Here is a 23,694-nt window from a genome sequence, read left to right as displayed (position 1 = left end):
CTCTAATTACCTTTTCCTCATTGGCCACAGTTTTGCTGTATCCAAAATTTGATATTTCAAGTACCAAAGGCATCTATGTAATCTGGGCGTTATACGCTATTACTGATATGATGACCTATGGACTCCTGGCCTTGCAGGATACTACTTCCCCATCTGTCTCCAGTAGTCCCTTTCAATTCTCTGCGAAATTTTTTCTCACATAACTCCCCCTTGACCACCTGTGAAATCCAGCCAGCCCTCACACTATCTGTAACTTTTGCCAGCTTCTCAGTGTTATTTGTCATGTCCAGTAATTTCTCATGTCACATCCAATTATTTTTCACATCCTCTTCAGTTTTGAGAGTCTGCTACCAATATGGCTGAGGCCACCTGCTGATAGTGCTGGAACAGACATATGGATAGCAGCAGGGTGCACAGTCTCACATCAAACTGCTGGGCCCGTGAAAGGACTGCTGACCCAAACCAGCAGATTCAGCCTTCCTTTCCCGCAGAGAGTTGTTTCTCCAGTGACTCTTGCTTCCCAACACAGGAAGTGCTTGCCAAGGATGAGAAATATTAGTTACATGGCAGATTGCACTACGTTGAAGTGACTCCCTTTGGGGGGAGTGGCAGAGCTTCTTTAGTGCTGAAGGATATAGAGAAATGGACCACAACTCTAGAGACGTGGGCATGACACTGGTGCTAGGCCTGTAAAAGAAGTTTTCCCTTATCCTTCTGCATGAAGCTACTCTGAAAAGTCTCTTCCCTTAGCAAACCCCATTCTCCCATACAGATGCTCCTTGCTTGTTGTCCACCACATGCACTTCCTCATGTTTACGTCTGCATGTCTCTTCCAGGCGGACCACGCCAGCCTCAGGGATCTCAGCCTGCACGGACAAATGCACCTCCACAGCAGAGGCTCTCTCCTCAAGGACAGCAGCCCCAGAGTCCCCAGTCCACTTCACCTCAGCAGCAAAGGTCACCTGGATCTCCACAGCAAGTCCGATCAGCAACTGGGTCCTCTCCAGTCCAGGCTTCCAAGGCAGGCGTATTCCCTCCACAGCAGCCTAGACCTCCTGCTCAAGGCCGGGCTCCTAGCCAGCCAAGCCCCACTGAAACGTCCAAGCAGCAATCCACCCCACACCCACATCTGAAGTAGGTGCTCTGTTAAACTGCTAATATATGTAGATATTAGAATAAGGCTGTCAAAAAAGTACCCTGAGCTGGCATGAAGAACCTATTACCTGTTGTCCCCCAGTAGTCCCCAGGGACAAGGGCCTGGACAGTTATGAGTGACTTCAGAGGTATACATGCCTGGACCTAACAGGCCACCATTGAACTGCTGTCAGGAAGAACAAGTTGTATTTGACATGTCTAAGATTTCACTTTCCTCCACTTGCTCATGCACTCAGTTAATCGTGTGCTCTACCCCAGCCATATCAACAAAGCTACTACCTTCCCAGCAGGGTGTATACTCCTTACAGGCTGGAATCCACATATTATTGGCCAGGGAGCTCAACAAGAGTCAATCCTTCACTATTCCCTGAATGCAGGAGCCACACAGGGTTCTTCACAAGGCAACTTTTGGCAACTGGTAGCAAAAAAAGAGGTGGGGGGAGGGAAGCAGGACTACTCATATATATAACTCCAGATGGTGATCGTATGTTTAAGCACTTTTCTGGAGCAGACCACACCACTGAATTATTGTGGATCTTTGGTAACAGCCTTTGCTGCCACCCTTCATGAAGCATATCTGGCTGGTACCATAGCAGGAAAGATTGGAAAAAAATGTTCGGTATTAATAAAAAGTTGACACAAGAGCAAACTGGTATGAACAGACCAGAACAAAATATAGGCTAGGAATGAGAAGACAGTTTCTAGACAGCAGAGTAGTGATGTTCTGGACCAGGCTTTCCGTGGTGATGTTTACATTAGCAAGGCAAGACAAGATCGGTGGACTTAAGGATCAAAATATTGGAGTCAAGGATGCAGTCTCCACACTCTTCCAGGTACTTTAATTCAGAGTCTGATCTCGCACTGCATGCATATTACTGACCAGGAGAAACCACTCAATGACAAAGCATGGTAAGCGGGGAAAACTGGGAGATTTAATTCAAAAGCACAGTCCTGATATGAACTTAAACACTAGCAGATACACACCCAGCAGGAGCAGTGTGGACAAGACCTGCATAACACAGCTGACAGTCAGAGCAGACACTAGGGAGGGCAAGCACCAGCACACATCACAGGGGTCATGGCTACCAATTTGCCCAACCCCTCAGGCTCTCACATTTGAAAGGGCAGGACCACCGTACATAGTGCAGCTGATGAGAAACAGATGACCCTCAGTATGAATCCATTCTTCTGTATGAGTAGTGAAATTTCTTAACTGTTCCTCACAACAGTTGCACCAAATGGCAATTGCATGTTTTTAGTCAGATGTTTTCATAAACACTTACTAGTCTGGACTGTGATATTAGAGCCACCTGCCCATGTCCCCTCCTCTCCCCTCTCTTCCCCTCCCCTCATTCCTGGATGTCGTAGCATATGGAGATTCTCCTTGCTTACCTCTTCTTTTATCCCTGAATTTGCCTGTGTGATGGAACACAAAGCATCAGTAACCAGCTTTGAACTACCACCTCCTGCAGCTCAGTCTGAACTCTGTTTTCCGTTTCAGCAAATCACAGTCCCTGACAAACACCTTCAGCATATCTGAATCATCTCAGCGGGGAAATGCCAACGAAGATGAAGCAAAAGCTGAGACCATTCGCAACCTGAGGAAATCATTTGCTAGCCTGTTTTCCGATTAACAGCCCTGCAGCTGGATCTGCGCTTTTGTCAGCCCTCACTCTTCATATCAGCGTACCTGATGTCATCCTGGAATACACTCAATGGTACCCAGCAATTTACAACTAACACCTGGGTAAAGGGAATTTAGAAAACTATAGTTGTTTTAATACAAAGAAAATATTATAATAATGGTCTGAAAAGTGACTGTATAAAAGTGGCACTATTTCATTGTTTTTCGTGCATAATGAGAATCACATCTGCTCAAATGACTGAGTTGTGAGTTGTAAAGCAAATTTTACTCTTGCTAACCCCTGCAGAGTCAACACAGTTACAAGAGCGCAAACTAGATTTTGATTTGTACATAGTCAATACAATAGCTAACTACCAATTACTGAATCCTTGTTGACGTTGAGCTAAAAAAAAAAAATAGGCTTATTTCTGAAACAGATGTGCAAAGACGGAGTCAAGAGTAAGTATTCATTGACCGATAAAGTGAGCATGCTTGAGCATAGAAACAGAGTGAACTGTGGAACTTCATGACACCAACTTGATAAAAAACCACTTTTCAGAGCAAAACTACATTCAGATTAAATACAGTACCGACATCAGTAAGCGCCAAAGATCACATGAGCAGTTCATCCAGATGGACTGCTGGTTTGTTCCAGATCACTCTGCTCATAAAAGATAAAACGTCTCTGTTTCATGCCTTGCGTTTATGTCCCCTGCACGTGATTCCTGTATTCCGAGAGAAAAATGTCATGTTCTAACCCTGTAGCCTGAGCTCAAAAATAACCTGAGAAGTGGGCCTTCCACACAAAAAACAGCTTCTTCCCCTGCCCCTGGAAACACCAGAGTTCACATTCACAGTTCACAAAAATTCCAGATAAAACCCAGCTAAACTCCAAGCGCTTTGGTGACTTGGTCACATCTGGCTAAGGATGTCCCCCAGGAACATGTTTAATTAATAGCAGAGCTGATGAAGTGCGCATACTTGTGTGCTGAGTGTTCCATAATACCAAATGTACAGAGAGATGGAGTGAAATCCTGACTCCCTCCTTGAACTCCCATTGACTTCACTGGGGTGAGTGCAAAATGAATACAAGGTGACAAACCTGCAATAGAACAGGAAAACTGTGCTTTACAAGGGTCCATCCAGAGACACCAAGCCATGGGAGGGCACATATGGCATTGACCCAAGCAGGCAATGATCAGTATTAGTCTTCCCCAGCCACCATCAAGAATTATTTTTCTAGAGAAGACAGAGAAGGATCTTCGCCAGGTGTGCTTTTCCTCTAAGCTGGCAACATGGACCAAAGCTGTGATGAGCACATATACTAGAACTGGGACATGGCAAAAAACAGGAATTGACACAAGCTACATTCATGATTGAAAAAAACCACCTTGGGTAAATAAACCTATCTGTGGCTATTTCTACCAGCTGAGAACCTACCTTTTGCACTGTGCTAGTTCTATTTATAACACACCTAACGCAGGCGGGCCAGTCCCCATCCTATCTCCTCAACTTTTCTTCAAGTTTGGTCAAGTACTTTAGTCTCAAACTGTGCATACAGCTTCAAGGCCAGACTTTCGGCTTTGTGCTTCCCTTAGCAACTTCACCTTGGTGACACTTAGGAATGCCCAGGAAGGCCAGTAAGTTAAAAACATTTGAGCCAACAGCACAGATCTTTGCTGTCACTTAAATGGGGAGAACCCCAAAGCAGAAAAGCAACAGCAGCATTTGCCATCTTGGGTCTTACAATTCACTGGTGCGAATAAAGCCAAACAAGCAGTTCCTTCCTGGATAGCACCTGTGATGAACATCTATATTCAATGCAGTCATCTGGACCTTGTATGATCTACCCTTGAGCAGGCCTTTACACATATAATGGCTTTTGTGACCTGTGCACTTTCAGACAAGTAACAGCATAGCTTTTCCAGGTTGGAAGGCTCTCGAGAGACTCATCTGGATCAATGATTTATAACTCAAGTTCAATATTACAGAACCACCCTATTCCCTGATGATTTATCCCCCCACCTCAGTTCTGTGTTGTCCTTCCAGGTTTGCTAAGCAGTTTACAATGTAGCATCATAAATACATGTCATTGTCTGAGAAAAAAAACCAGACCCTGCTGTTTCACAGTTTCCAGGAGCAATAAGGGAGTGACAAACTGCCTTAAGCACGCACTGTCCCACTGGCAAGAACAATAGCAGATTAACAGGTTCCACTATATGGAGAGGAGGTAATACAACCCTGGTGGGAGAGGATTTCCTTCTCTAACACTTCCCTCAGCATGGCTTATGCCTTTCCCTACTAAATGGACACCAGAGATGCAAAGACAAAACCAAAAGTTTACTGCCAGAATCCTCAATTGCTCTATCCCCCAAATGTTTTTATGTCTCTCTTACCAACACAACCTATACAAAAAATAAGTAACTGGTGACTAGTATGGCATGGCCCCATAAATCAACACCAGTTCACCACTGAAACCACAACGGCTGGATCATTTGCTGATGCTGCATTTGAACACAGCAGGGCTGTCCTCCAGCAGACCACAGTAACGGGACAGCACTGTTGACTTGATACCCAGCAGTGACTCAGATCTCATCATTTGCCTGCAGCTCCCAGCTGTCATCTTTCATGGGACAGAGAAACAAAACGGCATTTCCCCTCCTCCTAGCTCTAGCTTGCAAAAACAAGTAAAAGCAACAGGCACTCTCAGCTGAACTCAGTTACTCCTATAGATCCTGAAAAGCATCTTCAGTTCTACCCACAGAAATGCTTTAATGAAAACACTGAGTTGATCTCCAAAGTTAAGAAAATTAAACTCTATATTGTGTCCTATAAATGTTCCAATACACTTCAATCTACAGCTATGCTGCTCACATACTAGATGTTGTGGGTAGCAGGAGATTCACAAATGCATCATCGTATATTCGGTTTATCACCTTTGATGCAGGGTTTCTATTCCAGAATCCCCACAATCTAACAAAGGCAGAGAGAGAGAGAATACAAGTGGTGTATTCTCCATTTTGTGAATGGGGAGCTAAGGTATACCCAAAAGGTATTTGGATACCTAAATATAACCACCGGAGTTAGGGGCAGTAAGAAGGCAACACAAAAGTTGGCGAATAGAAGCTACATTTAAATCACAGGGCAGACACACCCCACAACATGCCTTGGGAACTTTCTCTCAGAGCTGCAAAAATGGAGCACCTGGTCGGAGCTTCCCTTTTGTCCTGAACACTTTAATTTTCTTCACATGGAAGCCAGGAAACATTAATAGATCTGTGTGTTTGGATGCAGCCCAAGAAGGAGCCGGGACACAGCTAAGACACCCACTCATATCCACCACCTGGAAAACTAATTTACATTTTGCTGTTTAGATACAGACTTGAGATACATCTTGAATTTTTTATAGTATCTAGGTGTGGTATTTCAAGGGGAACGTCACTTAGGTTCCCATGCAACTAAGTCTTGTATAAAGCTAAGGTTCAGAAAAATAGCAGCCCTGCTCCAATATTGGCAGCGGTATTTTCTTCTTTTCACTAATCACAGGCAGGTGCATAAGATCTTACACCCTGCATGTGATCCCGCTGCTTCATCTGGTTGTCTTAAGTTTCGTGAATAAGAAAGACAATAAATAGAAAAGCCAAAGACAATAGCTCCTTATTTCCAGATGACTGTTAGTAGCAACCCTAACAGTGCTGGATGCAGATGAAGAGTCCAGGTAAGAAACGCCCATCTTGAGATATTTCATCTTTCGTGACTTCTCTCCTACAGAGTTTGCAAATGGCAATGACACTCATACCTGGCTTAGGAGCCGGCGGATGCACAAAATAAGCAGATAGCTTTCAAATATTTCCTCTGTTTTGTCTTCTAATTCCATACTGTTGGGCCCAAGATAGTTACCTTATATTTCATATCCTGTTTAATGAATAAAGAGAACTCCTTTTTAGGGTACTTGACCATTCAGAAGTCAGGTTCCTTTATGTTTGACTCACACCTTTACTACAATGCGAAGGAACAATGAGGAAAGGGAAGGAATATCTTCAGATCACTTAGTGGTATATCTGTAAAAAGGCTGAGTTCATTTCTTCAAAATCAAATTTCAAATGACAACATCCAGCATAAACAGAACCTGTGGCGTCAGCCTGGCAGAAGTATGACGAGGTTGTCTCCATGGCAGAGAAGGCCCAACTCCAGACCAGCACACGGCATGCCAGCAGCACAAGCAACACAACTATCATCAAGGCACTGGTGAGTACCATTGGTGCCAGAAAGTTAATGTATCTCACACACAGAGATCATTGCTCCCAGAAATAGCTTGAAAAAGGTGAAAAAGAGTAAGTTACAAATTATTTTCTCAGTTAAAGCTGTATAACTTTATCTATTATGTATGCATTTCTGAAGTGCTCATCACAAGGACAAACTGGTATAAGACCAACCTGGCGCAGATTTCCCTTTTCCTTTTTACAGTCAGTGGAATATAAAGAATCACTAAGCTCCAAGAGGCCTGACTATACACTCAAGTGAAAACTCTGTTGGAACAAGGCAATTCAACCACGGCAGGCAAATGTTAAAAATTAAGGCTAATCTTGGTATTGAAGGGAAACCACTGTCTCCTGACTCTAAAAATACACACTCTCAGGTGGTTCATCACGGCAGGATTTGCACTGGTATGCCGTTGCTGTGAAGTAGAAAAGGGAAGAAAGAAGAAATACAACTTCTGACAGCAAAATAAAGTGTTGTATTTTACTTCCACTGGAGTTAATGGCAAAACTTCCTGACCCTACAGGTCAACTGATTTTATACAAAACAAGAAGATGAATCACTGAAATATCACCTGAAAAAGCACATAAGTATTACTGATTAAATAGCTTGTATTTAATAGGAAATGTCATTCCATCTCCACTGTTGGAATTTCAGAAAGATTTTAGAAAATAGTATCAGCTGTCACAACAATCATCAGTACCATTTACACTTACAGAAACACTGAGATCAATCCATCTTTAAAAAAATATTTAAGAAATGAAAAGTTTGTCATTCCAGTCTTCCTTTAATTGAGCTCCAGCATGAGCCCGCATATCTCATCAGCAGACTTTAACAGTGGTCTTGTTAGTTGTTCATTAGTTAGTAAGACAACACTTGAAAGGTGCTCATAACATGCTACAACACATTTCGTCTTGGCAAGATATATTTTGATACTTAAGTAACGGAATAAAATGAAATTTACTGCAGTAACATGAGAATTCATTCTGCTTCTGCTGTGATCCCATTTCCACTGCAACCAGGTCAACCTATTTAATACCTTAAGTAAGTTAGGCAGGAGGAAAGATTTATTTTCGCACCAGTTTTAGTTAGCACACAATAAACGCAGCCATGTACTACAGCTCCTTATTTGTAAAGCCAAGGAGAGAGACAAAAGTTTTGCTGCTGGTTCTCTGTAAAATTGCTTGGCTTCTGTTCAGACTTCTGAGTTGCACTGTAGCATGACTTCACTCAGTTGTTTGTAAACAAATCAATCTGTGTTCTACTATTTCCATTGTAAAGAAAATCCCTTCCCTGTATTCTTTGTGTATTAAGTAACAATATAAAAATGCTTTTTACCTAATAAAACATTAAAGGAAAAAAGGAAATATCATCTTTGAAAATTCCTACAAACTCACATCTATTGTAACAGTGGTAGCACCCTGTTCTATGTGGAACGTGGTTTTTTTTTTTTTCATAAAGATTATTGGCCAGGTAGCTTTGAAAGAACATCATTTTTCCTGGCAATTTAATAAAACTTTTCAAATAAGACAGACAAGTGTAGGGTTTGTATTTAAAGTGCTCTTTATCTGATGCAGCAAATATTTGGCCAGTATCTTTCTGGTCTAAATAGCACTTCACAGATGATTAAAGGAGAGGGTTGCGGGCAGGGAAGCAAAATAAACTGTTCTAAATCATAGCTCTTCATGAAATAGACCTTAGTGCCAGGTGGTACAGTACCACCAGAGCATAAAACAAACCCAGCCTTTGTGGTTGAAACATTACCACGCACACATGTTCTTGACACAATCTGAAGAGAAGGCAGATGTTAGTGCCTGGGATTTGCAATCTCCTGCAGTTAGGAAGCAAGCTCAGGGACTAGAAAACTCACTGAAGGAAAAAGCAGCAATCAAATGAATGCACGGCGGATGTCCATGGGGCGGCCCCGGCTGGGTCTGGGTGGAAACCTTTCACTGGGACCAGCTCGTCCTGGAAGGGTCGGGTTTGCTCCTGGCAAGGAACCAATTGGGTCAAAATGTGGTCTAAATGGAGGAAACTGACCTGGTGCTTCTCCTGGGCCAGGAATGAGTGAGTTAATGGGGTCTCCAACATAGGGCAGAGTTGGTCTCTCATCATATTCTCCACCAATGATCATTGGAGGATAGATGGGGTTTGATGGAAATGGGTTGGGAGGAAAAGGATTAGGATAGAATGGGTTGGGATGAAAGGGGATTGGATGAGGTGTAGGGGGCAGAAACATCATGTGCCTCCATCTCAGGGCCTCCTTCTTCTGTTTCAACTTCTTCTTGTATAGCTGCAAACAGAAACAAATGCATCTTAAAGGTTTAAAAGTGCTCTGTAGTCCAGCTTCAGCAACTGCATTCAGTTCTGCAGCACTTCTCAGACAAGCACTCCTCACCAGTCTCAAAACCCAGAACAGCAACTCCCCTGCGTGCCAAAGAGCAAACACAGCATCTCTGGAAGACCCCTAACCCATGATCTGGGCACGCATCATGTAACTTGTTGATGCTGTTCCCTCCTACTCTGACCAAATTCAACATGTATGTATGTCGAACACCACACACAAATTCAACATTAACTCAAAATTACTGCCTCACAAGGTCTATGTTTTAGCCCATGGAGACTAATCCTAGAGAGGTTATATAAAAAAGCCACCTACTTCTTTCCAGTCTGTGTCACGAGGCCTTGCAATAGGATCTACAAAGAGAAGGAAAAAATTAAAAGCAAACTACTTTATTTTCAAGTAGCATTCATACCACAGATGCCCAGAGTTTTGTCAGAAGAGTTTTAAAACACGCTTTTGGTCAATTTTTCAATATTTTTCATAAAGATAATGCATCTTAAAAAAATGTAAAGCTCCAGGACCATTCAATAGGTAATCTACTTGCACACCCATTCTACATAAAGCAACATCTCCAAAAGTTACTGAATGAGTATAGAAATTCCAGAAACACTGTCCCCATCCTTGACTGGACAGCACTTCTGTTGATCTCCTTGTTTCTTCAATCTCTTGTGAGAAATTATAGTAGTGCTATTTCTTCCCTCCACTTCCTAATATATGGAATAGCCAGTTCACCAAGGTAGCCAGAAAACCAGATGAAAACAAGGAAAGCCTGCACCACACCATGTGAGGAATTCTGTGGTCCATCAGTAATGGCTCAGCAGATTGTCATCTGTTTTCATGGCAAAAAAAACCCACCATGCATCCACCTGAATTACACCTGACCAACTGCACTGGTTAGCGACACAAATGACTGCATTTACTCACAGTGTTTAAAAATCAGAAGTGGTTGCCTGAAGAGCCTCTTATCAAAAATATGTCAGACCTAATCCCTCTGCTCACTTGAGAATGTAGTTAGAAAAACATGTGTCTCAACATTACCTCGGAAATCTCGCAGATACATAAACCTCCATAGAAGCTGGTCATTTGAAGCTGTGTAAAGATCACGGCAAACAGCGGAGAGAGAGATGAGTGAACGGACATCCAAAAGTCTGAAAATCCGAAGCTTGAGCTCAAGGGGAAGGACCACTAACCCAAACACATCTGGCAAGTTCAGAGCTACAAAGTGATGAAAATAGAAGCATTACCTAAGTGGTGCAGAGTTTACTCTATCTCTAAAGGCCCTAAAAGAAAGGACATTATAATCTTTCCCTTAAATCATTTCCCTTTGATGCCTGAGTTACACGACTTTTCTCAGAAAGTACCGTGACGTGACTTCTTATAAAACAGAGCTCTCATGACTCTAAGTACATTTACAGAGTGCACAAAACAGAGCAAATGGCACCTTATACTGACCACTACTGGCCACTGTAAGCCTACGAAACATTCCACACACTTAACTATGTTTATAGGCTACAGAACAAAGGAACAGATAACAAAAAAAACCCTGCCCAATTTCATAAGCTCACAAAAAATACATTAAATACCGACCACATGCTTCACATAAAACCTTCCCACACTGAAGCCTAGAGAGAATTCCATTGAATAGTCTTCAAAATACAAAGCTGAGACCTTTTATGGCAATATCTATGCAGAGAAAGCCTGGCTTCTTACTGCTCCACAAACACTAGCTTGGGTTACTTCCTAATGTCCTTTCCAAGCCCTCAATGACTGGTTACTGAGAAGATCATTCCTGGGGTTAGACTTCCAAGTATGATGCTATATAAATTTTTCTGCTTTGACAATAAAATGGATCAAAACTGCAGAACTACTGCCACAAATTTATCGTGGTATGATTTTCTCATCACTAAGTGTGGAAAACAGCCACTCCGCTTCAGTCTTTTAAGTGAGACTAGAGCAATCAAAAAATAAGACCAGGAACTTTATAATTATATTACCATTTTCTGAGACACAAAGATTAATATAATTTCTTTAGAAAGGATAAATCACTTTATGCTTACTCTTTATACACCCACCACTGAACAGCTGTTTTTAACACTTTTCTTTCAAGGCTTCAGACAGACCCTCTTCCCTCATCCTCAAAAATGAAGTACCATCTCTATTTGTCCATATTTTCTCTCACCTTGTCGGGCAGCAGCCAGAAGAGAGTAAACCAGCTGGTCTTTAAAGAGGCGGGATAATTTCTGAAGGTCTTTGTAAACACCTGCAACCTTTTCTATCAAAGAAGAGAGGTAAAAAGCTTTACTTGAGGAGGTTGTAATACAAAAATTATGTAAGAGCAGAAGAATTGTGGTTTTCTTATACACAGAACTGTAATCTGCTTGTGACCTTGATGGGAGCAGCTCTGCAGCTAGTGCATAACTATCACACAACAAGCAATTCATCGACAAACTATAGACCCGTTCCACGGCCAGGCTAGGCTTTCCTTTGGCCTTAAAACTTGAGTTCTTCAGAAACAAACGCACTCTCAAGCTGTCAGAGCTTCCTTTGTCAGACTGCAAAGCTCCAGTGTACCATGCACCTATGTTGTAAATGCTTGCAATATTCATTTTTCTGACATAAATATTTTTTCCAGGCGCTTCTCTAAAGAAACGGGAGCCAGAAGACTCTACCATTATATCAGACACGTTTCAGTGTTCAGTTATTCTTCTAAAGCCTTTCGACTAGACTTGTACATCAGCGACTGGGGCTACCCAGGACACAGTGTAGGACACAGTCAGGCTCAATGGCCAACAAAGCGGTTCACACATACTTCAGAGAACAAAAGGCTAGTCAGGTCTGTGGTCACAAGCATCCACATCTGCCCTTCTCTCCTCCCCCACCTTAGTTTTCCCTCTGATTTTGGCATTCTGGAGAGAGCTATGTGGTCAGCACATGCTTTCTGACAAAAAGAATATAACAATTACAGCACCACAATAAGAGCGTAGGTAACATCAGCCTCTGAAGTCCTGAACCACCAGGCAGAAAGGGGGTAAAATCCAGCATTGCTGCCCCAGAGATTAACACATATGCTTAGGGCCTCATAAATAACAAGCATATGGGCCAAAGGATGACTCGGGCTTTGCAAGGTTCTTTCCTTATACAGTTAGTCAAATAAATTCAAATTGTTTCAGTAGCAAAATATGAGTAAATGGCTACACTCTAAATTCCTTTTACCACAAAGCTATGACTCACCTAAATGGTAACCACATTTCTATTCTTTTTTGCTATTCTTTACCTATTTGGTCCTCTACCGAAGTATATCCTTACTTGCTGTGTGGCTTCCTTACTTTTCAGTTTACTAGTGTGAATATCATAGCTCAATCATACCTGGGTCCTGAAAGCTAACGAAGGACGCTGGCAACAGCTGTATTCTCTTAACACCTTTAATCTCTTTGTTGATTTTTAACGTTGCTGCAAATATAAGAAAAAAAAAAAAGATATTTCAAAATTTAAAACACATTGAGAGATGACAAAGGTCACTTCATTACTGCTTTACCCTTTGGAGGTGTGTTACTTTCTTCCCTTACCAGATTCCCTCAAAGAAAATACCCAACTACAGCAAGAAGCTAGATAAATAAAAATTCAGAAAAATAAAATGGAACTTAAAATAGCAGGGATAAACAAAGATCTTGGTGACAGAAACCAAGCATTGCCTTCAACAATTCTATCACATGGAAAGAGATGTAACACAGCCAGCCATTATTACAAACCAGTCATTAAAGAAATATTAACTAGATAAAGACTCAACAAGCTTACTATATGAACACTATATGCATGGTAGTTTTAACACTGTCCTAAATCTAACCTTAACCTGACTTGGTTAAAACATTTGATTAAAATGCACACATGTTTTGAGAAAACATATGTGCTTATACAAAATGGCATAATCAGTTACAAGTTTTACAAATAAACATAACAATTGTAATGAAAGATCTTGAAATCAGAATCAAGTCCCAATTTAATATTGGTTCTGCAAAAATGTGGAATTGCTCAAATGCTACATAAAATATGAAAAAGAAAGAAAAAAAAAAGACCAAAGACAGACAAAAAAATTTCAAAAAACACCAAGTGATATGGAATCTGCTTCAAAAAATTAGACTTCGACAAATTTTCTGGACTGGCTAGCTTAAACCAAATGAAATTTCTGAGACCACAGTTAAACTGGTAGTGTTCTACAGGAAAGATTACACATTAAAGCTAAACAACTTCCAGACTATGTATTCTTTATCAGTCTTGGAAAGACCATGAGACAAGACAAAATATTGTAGCTGGAGCAAATCTACCTCTTTTAATGTTCAGCAAGATATGCCAAAGTTCCTATGAAATGAGACAAGAAACAGATTTTTGCAGCATTGCAATGAAAAGGTCAGCTGAATCCCCTAAGAATCAACCTGTTATGATCAGAGGAAGAGAAAGAGTTATCACAGACAGGAAATACCAGGAATATTCAGCGTCAGGAATTAACATCTCTTGCACCTCAGCAACCTGGGTAATCAAGGTGCAGTTCCAAACACAACGCACAAAAGCACATTTAAGTTTTCTCTTGCTAAACAATGGTAATATTTAGCAATATGCATCCAGAAGAAAAACTTTACTAACTTACCATTAATAGCAACAAGATCTCCCAAAGGCACACAAGTCAAACCAGCAGAACCTTCTTCACAAAGGGGATGCGTGTACTGTAGCTTGTAAACACCATTTCCTCTCCATTTCTCTGGCATAGACACTGCCTTGGCTTCTGTCCCCTGAAAATACACAGAGATAACACTGCTATACTTTAGCAATGTACCAAGACTAAGAGGTTAAAAAAGATAATTCAACGTTAGGAACTGCCAGAATGCTGCTTGCAATTCAAATCTTAGTTCAGTCCCAATGCGCATTATGACACAGACCATCACTGCATGATTATACATTATTTTCCCCAAGACTAACAGCAAATCTAAGGAAAAGTTTAGTAATTTTTTCATCCTGTCCCAGTTTCTGACAAGGAAGCTTGCTGCGTGAGCAGACTCACACCTATGTCTTTGAGACATGTACTTCATTCTCATTTATTCCAGCATTCTGACGACTCCTGTACATGCATTAATTTACTGCATGAAACACACGTTATTGCACCTTTTCTGTGAGCTTATGAAGTCTGACAGGGCTTGAAGAATCATAGCTTGAAATCCATTCAAAAAGCTCAGTGGACTAAGCTTTTCCTTTCAATTTCAGTATGAAAAGGCTCAGGTGGAATCCCAGAGCAGGACACAACGTAATCACAAGAACAAGCAGACTCTCTCTCTTTCCTCTTAAATCTGCACAGCAGCCATCTTCCCTACTTCCAAACCTACGCATTGACGTAAATAATTGACATTACTCAGAGGTAAATGTATTCTTCAGATAGTATTTCAGGCTACAGGAATGCCATTAACTTAGCAGATTTATTGAACTGGTATTGGTCAACTCAACATCTAAACTGACCCCCTACCTGTGCTTAGTTAGCCTCACCACAAGAAGAGCCATGGGAATTTAAACACCTTCCCCAAGAGCAAATTTTCTTTTGCATGTTTAGCCACATATTAGTATTAGTAAACATACAATGCAAACCTGAAAATATAAAGGGAAAAGGTGAATTAATTGTACAGAGGTACTGCCATAGGCGCTCAACCACAAGTTAGTTACCTTTGTAGGTCAGTGGAACCAAAGCCTAACTGAACTCGGTTAATATTGAATTGGAGACAACATTTTGTCAGACCTAGGTCTTGTTAACCACCATTTGAACAGGGTACCACTGAGATGATACTGATGCTTAAGGCAGCACTTCAAAGAAGTGCTACAATCTAAGCACATCTACACAAGTTCAACAGTACAAAGCAGAAACAGGAGGTAATCAGCTGGGTCCCAGTGAGGCTGAGGACTGAAAGGAACATCGGGACAGGCCTCTTCTCTCACACCTAAAAGCTGCTCTAGTCTTTAGCCTTAAGGCTTACTGGTCAGGTAAATTAGAGAAGCTGATTCTTCAGCAGCCCCTGCTGCTGACTGCCATATAACAAAGCCAGAAGTGGATCTTCAGATGCACCTTGTATTGCACATTCCCACGATATTCCACAGCTTTCTCATACTGATCAAGAAATTCCCTGATTGTTTGTGCACCTACCTGAGGTACATAGCCTGTCTCCATCATGAGAAGATGTACTAGAACGATCAAGGCATCCGTGGCACTCGTACACTCAGCCGAAAGGTAGAGCATCTCTAAGGAATGTGGTATTTCACCATCAGCAGCTTCACTGCACAGCATGGGTTCAGAGGGATAGGAACCTGTACCTTCTTCCAGGTCAATATCTTCTGGGACTAATGCCGAAGGAAATTCTAGGCTGGATCCTGCTTTCTAGGGAAAGCAAAACATACTTTCATTCAGAAAATTACACCTCTATATACATCAACATCTTTTGTCTGCTTATTCCCGTCCTCACAGGCACCAAGTCTACACTGCTGATTTCTCATGCAAGTTTTACACATTCATTACATCTCCATTTTATAGCATCCCAGCTGGAGGCTGGGATTATACACATAACCTATGTATTTTTTGATATTTATCATGCAAATATTATCAAGCCCTTCATAAAACAGTCTGTCATTTGATTGCATATACTGCTTGAAGACAAAGTGACAACATATTAAACCTTCATCAGAATTTTCACAACATACACAGGAATAATTTACTCACTTTAGTACCACTGTTTATTTAAATATAGCCAACATGCATGGCAAGTAACCTAAATAATAACTTGGACTACTTAGAAACACAATAGGCCTAAGCACCTGGAAAAAAATCATCCGTGGAGTATATCTGCTGACACTTGAGGAGCACTGTGGTTTTATTCTGGCTTCCTTTCTTCCACCAAAGTCACACCATATTATTACGTTAACTGATAAAACTACCCACAGACACATTTTTAAAAAAAAAAAAAAAAAGTAGTGAATGAAAACTATTACCATATTTACATAAGTTACCTAAGGGAAGGATCAGGAAGGGGGGGGGGAGGGGCAGGGGGGGGCAGGGGGAGTCTAAAGGAGCTGTAGCTACTTCTCCCCCACATCCATGCCCAATGGAACAAGACACCCTGATGTTTTTGAGGCTGGCATGGCCATCCATCCATGGAACTTCCCTTCTCTCATTAACAGTAATGGACACAGCCCCGGTTAAACATAGATTTTCAGACTTCTATAGCTCTTCTACAATGACATTTACTTGCTTAGAAATTTTCCTACCATCTTTCACAACAATTTTGGAGGAAGACGTGCAACTCTTTCAGTTTGCCTTTAAATATTAAATAAATATCAGACACTTCTGCACAGCTTACTATGGTCTGATTGACAGACATAAGGAGCTTGCATGCCCACAGCACCATGTAAGGGTTATTGCTCCTAACAAAAAATCAATGGGACAATGGTCCAGCTACATTTTCTTTCATTACCTACCATTCTTTTTACCCTAGATCTTAATTTTCATACGTTAAAATAGTATTTTTAAAAGATCTCATCTAAAGGTTGTATTAAAGGACATTCTGTATTTGAAATTCGTTCCAAAACAAAAAAAACCACTTGCTTTGAAAGAATGTTGAAAGACAATTTCCTCCCAGCTTCTCAAGCTCCTGCTTAAAACAGACAGGATCGTATAACAAGATAGAGGCGGCACTGAGCTGTACCTGCAGACTCTCCTCTAGGGACACCGTTCACCACAGGACCCAGCAGTTGGTGGGAGCTGTTGCCTGCTTAACTATTTATTGTATGTGTTGTCACACAGGAAACAAATCACTTAGCAATATGAAAAAATGTGCCTATTAACTGCACTAAGCATATGGGCTCATAGAGCTGTACACCTACGATGCATGAGGCAGGAGCTATCTCAGCAAGACAACCTCTGTGCACAAGCCAGACAGGTCTCACTTTATGGCAGGCCATCTGAATCACAGGGAATTGTTACAACCCATTAGAAAAGAATCACGTGCTCATCTTGTGATGGTGTTTCTGACAGGCAGTGCCTGTTGCATTTGTTCAGTACAGAGAATTAGTTTCCTCAAGAAGACAGCGCTGCGGCAAGGCACTTGTAAGTTAGGCACTCCTAATTCCCTTGTGGAAAGTGCATGTTCCAGCAAAAATATTCAATCCTGTAAAGATGTCAGAACTGAAACATCTCAGGGTCTCTTGAACTAGCTTGTGTATCACAGCTAATATACAACAGACACAAATTTCCATCCAAATAACTGGCTATAAATCAGACAAGTATAAGGAGCCAAATATTCTGAGGAGATTCTCTACCATATAGTACAGCAACTGACCCACCAAGATACCTTCTGTTTTGCATTGTGTTGTACAGGGCAATTCTCATGTACTTACTCTCTCATCACTCTTTTGAACTTCCACCTGAGCTTTCTGGTTGTCAGATTGCTCATTCTGCCCTTCTTCTTTTGGACTGTTGGCCTGACTTTTGTTTGGGATCAAGGTGGATGGCTCATGACCATTCTGAAGTGGGGGAGGAGGAGGAGGAGGTGGTAGGCTGGGCTGCCCATTTGCTTCTTCTAGCAGTAAGCATATCAAATCACCAGAAACAATCCCATATGAAGCTAAGGTCTTCTGATCTTCTGTGAGAGCATCTTTTCTGTTCAATGTTATTAAAAACTCAGTATCAGAACTGCAAAACAGAAAATAGGAAAAAAAGGAAACATGGTTGGCTGCACCTGGGTAACTGCACACAGAGGCATAGTTAAGAAACGCATACTGCATACTACAACAGTACTATGCCATGGGTTTTAATCCATTAATAATTAGCTATATATTAGAGGAAGAGTGAGGAAAAAATATGGCATGCAATGTTTTGCAACATGTTTCTCTCCAAGTACGTTTTGAGTAGCCGTGGCTGCTTTGTAGGTATAACTTCATTTATGGTAATTGCTCATAAAAGAGTTATGAAGGAAAGCAACCAAGTGCCCTCCAGATTCGAAAATATCACACCTAGCAAAACAAGCTTTAAATAAACTACTAGCCGGGATTATTTAAAAACAAGATAGCATTGCAGCCTCAACCGTCTTGCTTTCTCATTAAGCAAAACATTCATTCGGAAAGGTCAGCAGCTTCCCTACAGCATGCTAGTTGCAAATGAGGTATAAGAAAATGTGCTTCAGGGCAAGCACTTTAAAAAAAAAAAAAACAAACAAACCCCAAAAACACAAACCAGAAACGAAACCGGCTAGCAGGGAAGCTGCTACGCAGTATCAGCTATGCAACACACCCACTGTGGCAAGCAGAGGAGTAACTCCAGGTTTCTCCTGCCCGCACCGCCACGCAGCACGGCGCGGCGCTGTCACGCGTGTTTCACCAGTGAAACGTTAGCACATCGTACCTTATTAAAGGTTTGTGAATACAAACCCTTCAGCCACCGGCAGAAAACGAGCCCCTTCTGTAGGCGTTTATTAAACTGATGTTGCAGGCTCTGCCCTCCTACAGAGGCTGCCGTGAGTTCTTCATGGATAAAACGTTTATGAAATTTAAGCCCACGAAGCCTGCAAAACTGTAGAACTGACACCCTACGGCCATTTTCGGAAGGCGAAGGCCGCGGCCCCGGCACGCGTGGCAGGAGCCCGGCCACGGCGCCCGCAAGGCCGGGTAAAGCCGCCCCAGGACGCGTTACCCTCCCACCGGGCCTCGCCTCGCCTCCCACCCCGCCGCCGCCACCGCCCTGCGGCCCCCTCCTCCTCCCCTCGGCGCCCCCACGTGTGGCCAGCGGAGGAGCCGTGCGCCCCCCGGGCCCGGGGTCTCCCGCCACCCCTTCCCCCACCCGCCCGGCAGGGGGCAGCAGCGACGCCCGGCGGGGGGGAGGAATGGGCCGGGCCGCCCCGCCTCTCCCCTCCCCGCACCGCGTGGTACGGTCCCGCCGGCCCGAGCCCCCCTTCCCCTCCCCCCCGCGCGATGGTTCGCTCCGCACGCTACCTGTACCCCCAGGCGGGCAGCAGGGCCCGGCGCAGTTGCGCGCGCAGCTCCCCCAACGTTGGCTCCGCCCCCTCTACTTCCAGCGGCGCCGTTCGCTTCTGCAGCCGCACGCGGAGCTTCATGGCGGCGGCGGCGGCGGGTCTCAGCACCCGCCTCACGCCCCGAGCGGGACCCGCCGGGTGGTGACGGTGGCGGCGGGGAGCGGGCGCAAGGGCTGCCGGGGCGTGCCGTTGTTTTGGTTGGCGCGGCACCGCCTCGGCCCGCCCCGGCCCCGCCCCGCCCTCGGCCCGCCCCCGCGGCCTGAGGCGGTCCCACAGCTCGCCGCTGGCCGCGCGATCGGTGCCTCGGTGTGCCGCGTCGTGGCCTGAGCGGCGGCCCTGCCCGGCCGCGATCGATGATTGGGCGTTTGGGCTGTGGCTGTGCCTGCGCATGCGCCGGGACGAGCCACAGCCCACCCCATCCGCGGGCCTCTATGTTGATCTCGGTCGCTTCTGTTATTGAGGTTATCAGCAAAGTGGTGACAAACAAATGAGAGACTAAAGTCCCTTGGTTTGTTCAGCCTGGAGAAGAGGAGACTGACGGCAGACCTCATTGCGGTCTACAGCTTCCTCACAAGGGCAGGAGGAGGGGCAGGCGCTGATATCTCTGATGATCAATGACAGGACCCGAGGGAATGGCATGAAAATGTGCCAGGGGAGGTTTAGGTTGGATATTGGAAAAGGTTTTTCACCCAGAGGGTGGTGGAGCCCTGGAACAGGCTCCCCAGGGGGGGCAGCAATGGCACCAAGCCTGACACTATTCAAGAAGCACTTGGACAACGCCCTCAGAGATGCAGTGTGAGTTTTGGGGTTGTCCTGTGCAGGGACAGGAGTTGGACTCGATGATCCTTGAGGGTCCCTTCCAACTCGGGACACTCTATGGTTCCATGAGGTTGCTTTGCTGCTGCTCTTCAGCAGTGGCTCATGCCCCCTCATCAGCATATCCCCACCAGGCCTGGAGGGGGATAAGCCACTGGTGGGAGTGATTTGTGCAGGCAGGCTGCCTGCCACCATGTGGAGGGGCTCAGTTGGGCCACTTTTTGCTCTCTTCAGTGCAATACAAGTTTAGGTGTTATTCTAAAACAAAAAATGCCAGGGAGAGCCTGCTGCTGGCTGGGCATTACACTCTGGGTGAAATTCATGGAAAAAAGGTGCTAGGGGAAGGGCTGAAACAGGATACTGCCCCCAAGAGCACTTTGTTTTAGAAAGGAGCCTGGTTTTTTTAAAGCAGACTAACAGATTGTTGTCTCAGAGGTAATGCACACAGTCAAGCAGTCAAATAATGTTACCAAAAATACAAAGTGTCACAAGCTTTAGTGTACGGGCTTTTGTTCCCCTTTTTCTGTTACACTTGGAAAAAAAGGTTCCTCCCCACATCTTAGGGCTTCTCAAAAAGTATACTGGACTTAATCTAGAAATACATAATTTGCAGAATTGTAATGGCAAAGAGGGGGGAATCATTCAATTCATTCAACAATATATTTAAGGTTTTACTTGGTTTAATGAAGTACATTAAACCTCAGAAAACAGTGAATTCAGAGGTACCTTTAAACAGTGCTTATTTTTAGATTATCTTGTTTTTCCTTCTAACAATGTATTTTACTTACATCGCATTTCTCCACACAAGGAATAATATGAGAATTATGAGGTGCAGGAAAATTGGGATACTTTTCCAGGAACATCATGCTAACATAACAAGAGGTAAAGAACTTGAAAGACCTAGGCTGCACAGCTACCACTGAGTACAACTGCTTGTTATAGCACTATTCACATTGCTCAACCCTATATTTATGGGATCAGCCCTGTCTGATTTTTCAGCACTTATGGTGCCAGTCAGAAAAAGCAGACTGAAACTTCAAAAAATTCTATTCTGGGCTACAGGTGAAACCTCCTGCGTTCCATCTGGACATGATCATCCAACCCAGGTAAATGTGGTTACTAAACTTCACTTTAGAGTTTGCTGTCAAATGCATCTAAAGCTCAACAGCAACCATCTTCTGGTTTCAACATGTCAGTAAATTTCTCAGTGGAAAGGAGAGGCTTGTATCGACAAAGGTGATATAAGGAAAGGCAAAGAGACTACTGAAACGGGAGAATATATCACAATATAAATTGAACAATCAAAGGGCTGATGTTCTTCACAAGCAGCTTGGTGTTACATACTGGGCCCTCAGCTGTGTGTGTTAGAACAAGTGATTTCCTGAGCAGCTTGCTGTGCCCTTTGCTACTCCCCTAGTCTGAGAAATGCTTGTGCAGTCATCAGCATCAAATGGGGCTACACCCTGGACGAATCCAGAATGGCAGGTTGCTGCGGCAGCAGGGGATGAGAGTGGAAGGAACACGTGAGGAGGGACCAAGAGCATCGTGCCTGTCAGAAACTCTTGCTTTCCTCTCTCTTGAAGAGGGTTGAACCCACAGCAAGTCGTGCCGCTGCCTCAACATTATGACCATTTTCCATTGGCCATGGACGTACTGCTCTGTTTTATCCTTCGATTTTGTCCCTGACCTGGCCACCTGTGTTCCTGCTGGCTCCAGGGCAACTTAGTCTGCACTCTTCAGAATGAGAGGAGGAAGCTTCCCTAGTATGAGTGTTCATGGGCACCATTGTGATGTTTCCAGCAGAAGCAGCATTTCAGAAGCTTGCACAAGCTAATGTAATTGTGTGAAGTATGCTGGTTCGGTTTCTCAGGAGCTGGCTGTAGTACTCATTAGGTAACCAGCTATACCAGTTATAAGTGAGCATTTCTGCTGGCATTCTGATAAATTTTCCATTGAATTTTATGAGTCATACCACAATGTAAGGTTTAGACACATTTTCCACACAGCAGTTAAGTATTAAACAGGAAAAGCTCCTAAGAAATAATCATGATGAAAGGCTGAAACATTTTGCACAGCTTTCAAGTTTGTCTGTGCAAATTTCAATGACCCAAAAAGGCCATAATTTTTCCCTCACACATCACATCTTTCTAAAAGGGCTGTTACTTGATGAGTAATATTTTTCTCCATTGTTTTCATTTTGTCTCAGTCTGCAGGCAGGAGACCTCCAATGGCCATGTATGAAGTTGACCTCAGGCTGGGAAAGGCACTGGGTCAAAACAGTACAGGAAACCTGTGTGCTTATGAGCCCTGTCGATAGCCCTAGTGGTTTCTCTTGAGAAATTTGAAACTTGGTATAGCTGTAGTCCTGTTGACCTGCAGTCAACTCGCCGTGGCAGAAGAGAACTATAAAAAGTAAACGTTTCTTTGGTTCAGTTACATACCTCATGGAATTATTTTTTTTTCCTGAAAGCCAAGTGTAGTAATAAAGCTGTCAGCCAGTGGACCTTTTCCATTATTTTTCTTTTTGTACTTGGCTCTACAAAGAGTGTATTTTATAATATGTATAAATAAATATATATGTGCATATATTAACCCTTATGATACTGATATTTTGAGTGACTAGGGTCACACCGAAAGATGTGAGAGATGGTGAAGTAAGAGGGAGAGGGATATGAAGGCTGGATCATCAGGAGGTCTGTGAAAGTCTGAAGTACTGTTTTAAGTGTGCCAGTCGGGGAGGAAGTTCAAATCAAAGCCAGTGGAAAGAACCTCCTAACTTCTTGCAGCTTGATGGTGGTCAACTTTACTCCTAAAAGATATTTTAAGCCTTTTATGCTAGCACTCCATAGCTAATACATGGAGAGGAGCTCTGCTTTACACCAGTCTCAGGTTGGCTGTCTACAGGTGACCCTTAAGCAGTGTCTGAAGTTTGCTCACGTGGCTCTTAACTTCTCTGTTTCTGATTAAAATCTTGGTCATGTGGAGTGAAGGACCTTTCAGTGGGTTTTCTTCAGACCTTTTTAGCTACCACCATGTTTTCATGGATTTATATATTTCCTTCCCATATTGAGTTACTGAGAGTCTTGTGCAGAGCAAAAGTCATCAAAGTGGCACATCAAAGACAGTTTGGTATCTTTGCATTAGCCAACCAAAATCACACTTCAATGGATAGTAAAAGGAGGCTCCACCTATGGAGGAAGATTCTCAGAATTCATCTCAGAAGATTTCCTGTGTCTTGTGATGAACCAAAGGGATCAGGTTTTTATTAGTGAGGTTACTGTATCCACCTTCTAGGAATCTAGAAGGACTTAGAAGTTCTTACCAGACGGCAATTTATACAGAGCCAGGGTAGGGGCTGCATGGGTTGAGACAGTGCCTCCTCCTGACAGCTCCATGAAAGCAACTGAATGGTTGTACAAGAGACTAATGAGTGAGCCAAACAA

At 43.2% G+C, this 23,694-nt stretch overlaps 2 protein-coding genes and 1 long non-coding RNA gene across 5 annotated transcripts in view; 2 read left to right on the top strand and 1 right to left on the bottom strand.

Moving 5' to 3' along the window:
• SYN3 (synapsin III) overlaps positions 1-3,042 on the top strand; it is a 196,889-nt gene extending 193,847 nt beyond the window's left edge. For both annotated transcript variants that reach the window (XM_075075809.1, XM_075075817.1), the window contains exons 13-14: positions 837-1,134; positions 2,657-3,042. In XM_075075809.1, coding sequence (XP_074931910.1) covers positions 837-1,134; positions 2,657-2,789 — 431 coding nt within the window. In that variant the 3' untranslated portion in view covers positions 2,790-3,042. The remainder of the gene's footprint in view (positions 1-836; positions 1,135-2,656) is intronic.
• Positions 3,043-7,632: 4,590 nt separating this feature from the next.
• FBXO7 (F-box protein 7) lies at positions 7,633-19,688 on the bottom strand. 2 transcript variants are annotated; one of them, XM_075075791.1, is made up of 9 exons: positions 19,395-19,688; positions 17,805-18,099; positions 15,562-15,792; positions 14,026-14,167; positions 12,750-12,833; positions 11,563-11,655; positions 10,422-10,598; positions 9,699-9,736; positions 7,633-9,332 (listed from the first exon to the last, which is right to left on the bottom strand). In XM_075075791.1, exons 1-9 carry the CDS (start codon positions 19,514-19,516, stop codon positions 8,928-8,930), a joined length of 1,587 nt encoding a protein of 528 aa, XP_074931892.1. In that variant the 5' UTR covers positions 19,517-19,688; the 3' UTR covers positions 7,633-8,927. The 2 variants fall into 2 exon arrangements, with proteins under 2 accessions (XP_074931892.1, XP_074931899.1); XM_075075798.1 differs by having other exon boundaries at positions 15,562-15,785; positions 17,801-18,099; positions 19,395-19,687.
• A 16-nt stretch (positions 19,689-19,704) lies between these two features.
• Positions 19,705-22,831, top strand: LOC142048701 (uncharacterized). Its single transcript, XR_012657518.1, has 3 exons — positions 19,705-19,896; positions 21,251-21,357; positions 22,458-22,831. It is a non-coding gene; the product is annotated as an uncharacterized LOC142048701 (long non-coding RNA).
• The last annotated feature ends 863 nt before the right edge of the window (positions 22,832-23,694 follow it).

This window comes from Phalacrocorax aristotelis, chromosome 1 (genome assembly GCF_949628215.1).
Source record: "Phalacrocorax aristotelis chromosome 1, bGulAri2.1, whole genome shotgun sequence".
In the NCBI taxonomy this organism is placed as follows: Eukaryota; Metazoa; Chordata; class Aves; order Suliformes; family Phalacrocoracidae; genus Phalacrocorax; species Phalacrocorax aristotelis.
Note: the sequence above shows the minus strand (reverse complement) of the source record. Positions and strands in the feature narration are given on the sequence as shown.

Excerpts from the sequence above, each read along its gene's own strand:
- FBXO7 (XM_075075791.1), bottom strand. The coding sequence starts at position 19,516 with ATGAAGCTCCGCGTGCGGCTGCAGAAGCGAACGGCGCCGCTGGAAGTA. Across the intron at positions 15,793-17,804 it reads TTCAAAAGAGTGATGAGAGA|AAAGCAGGATCCAGCCTAGA; the intron begins GTAAGTACATGA and ends TGCTTTCCCTAG. Across the intron at positions 9,333-9,698 it reads GTGACACAGACTGGAAAGAA|CTATACAAGAAGAAGTTGAA; the intron begins GTAGGTGGCTTT and ends TTCTGTTTGCAG.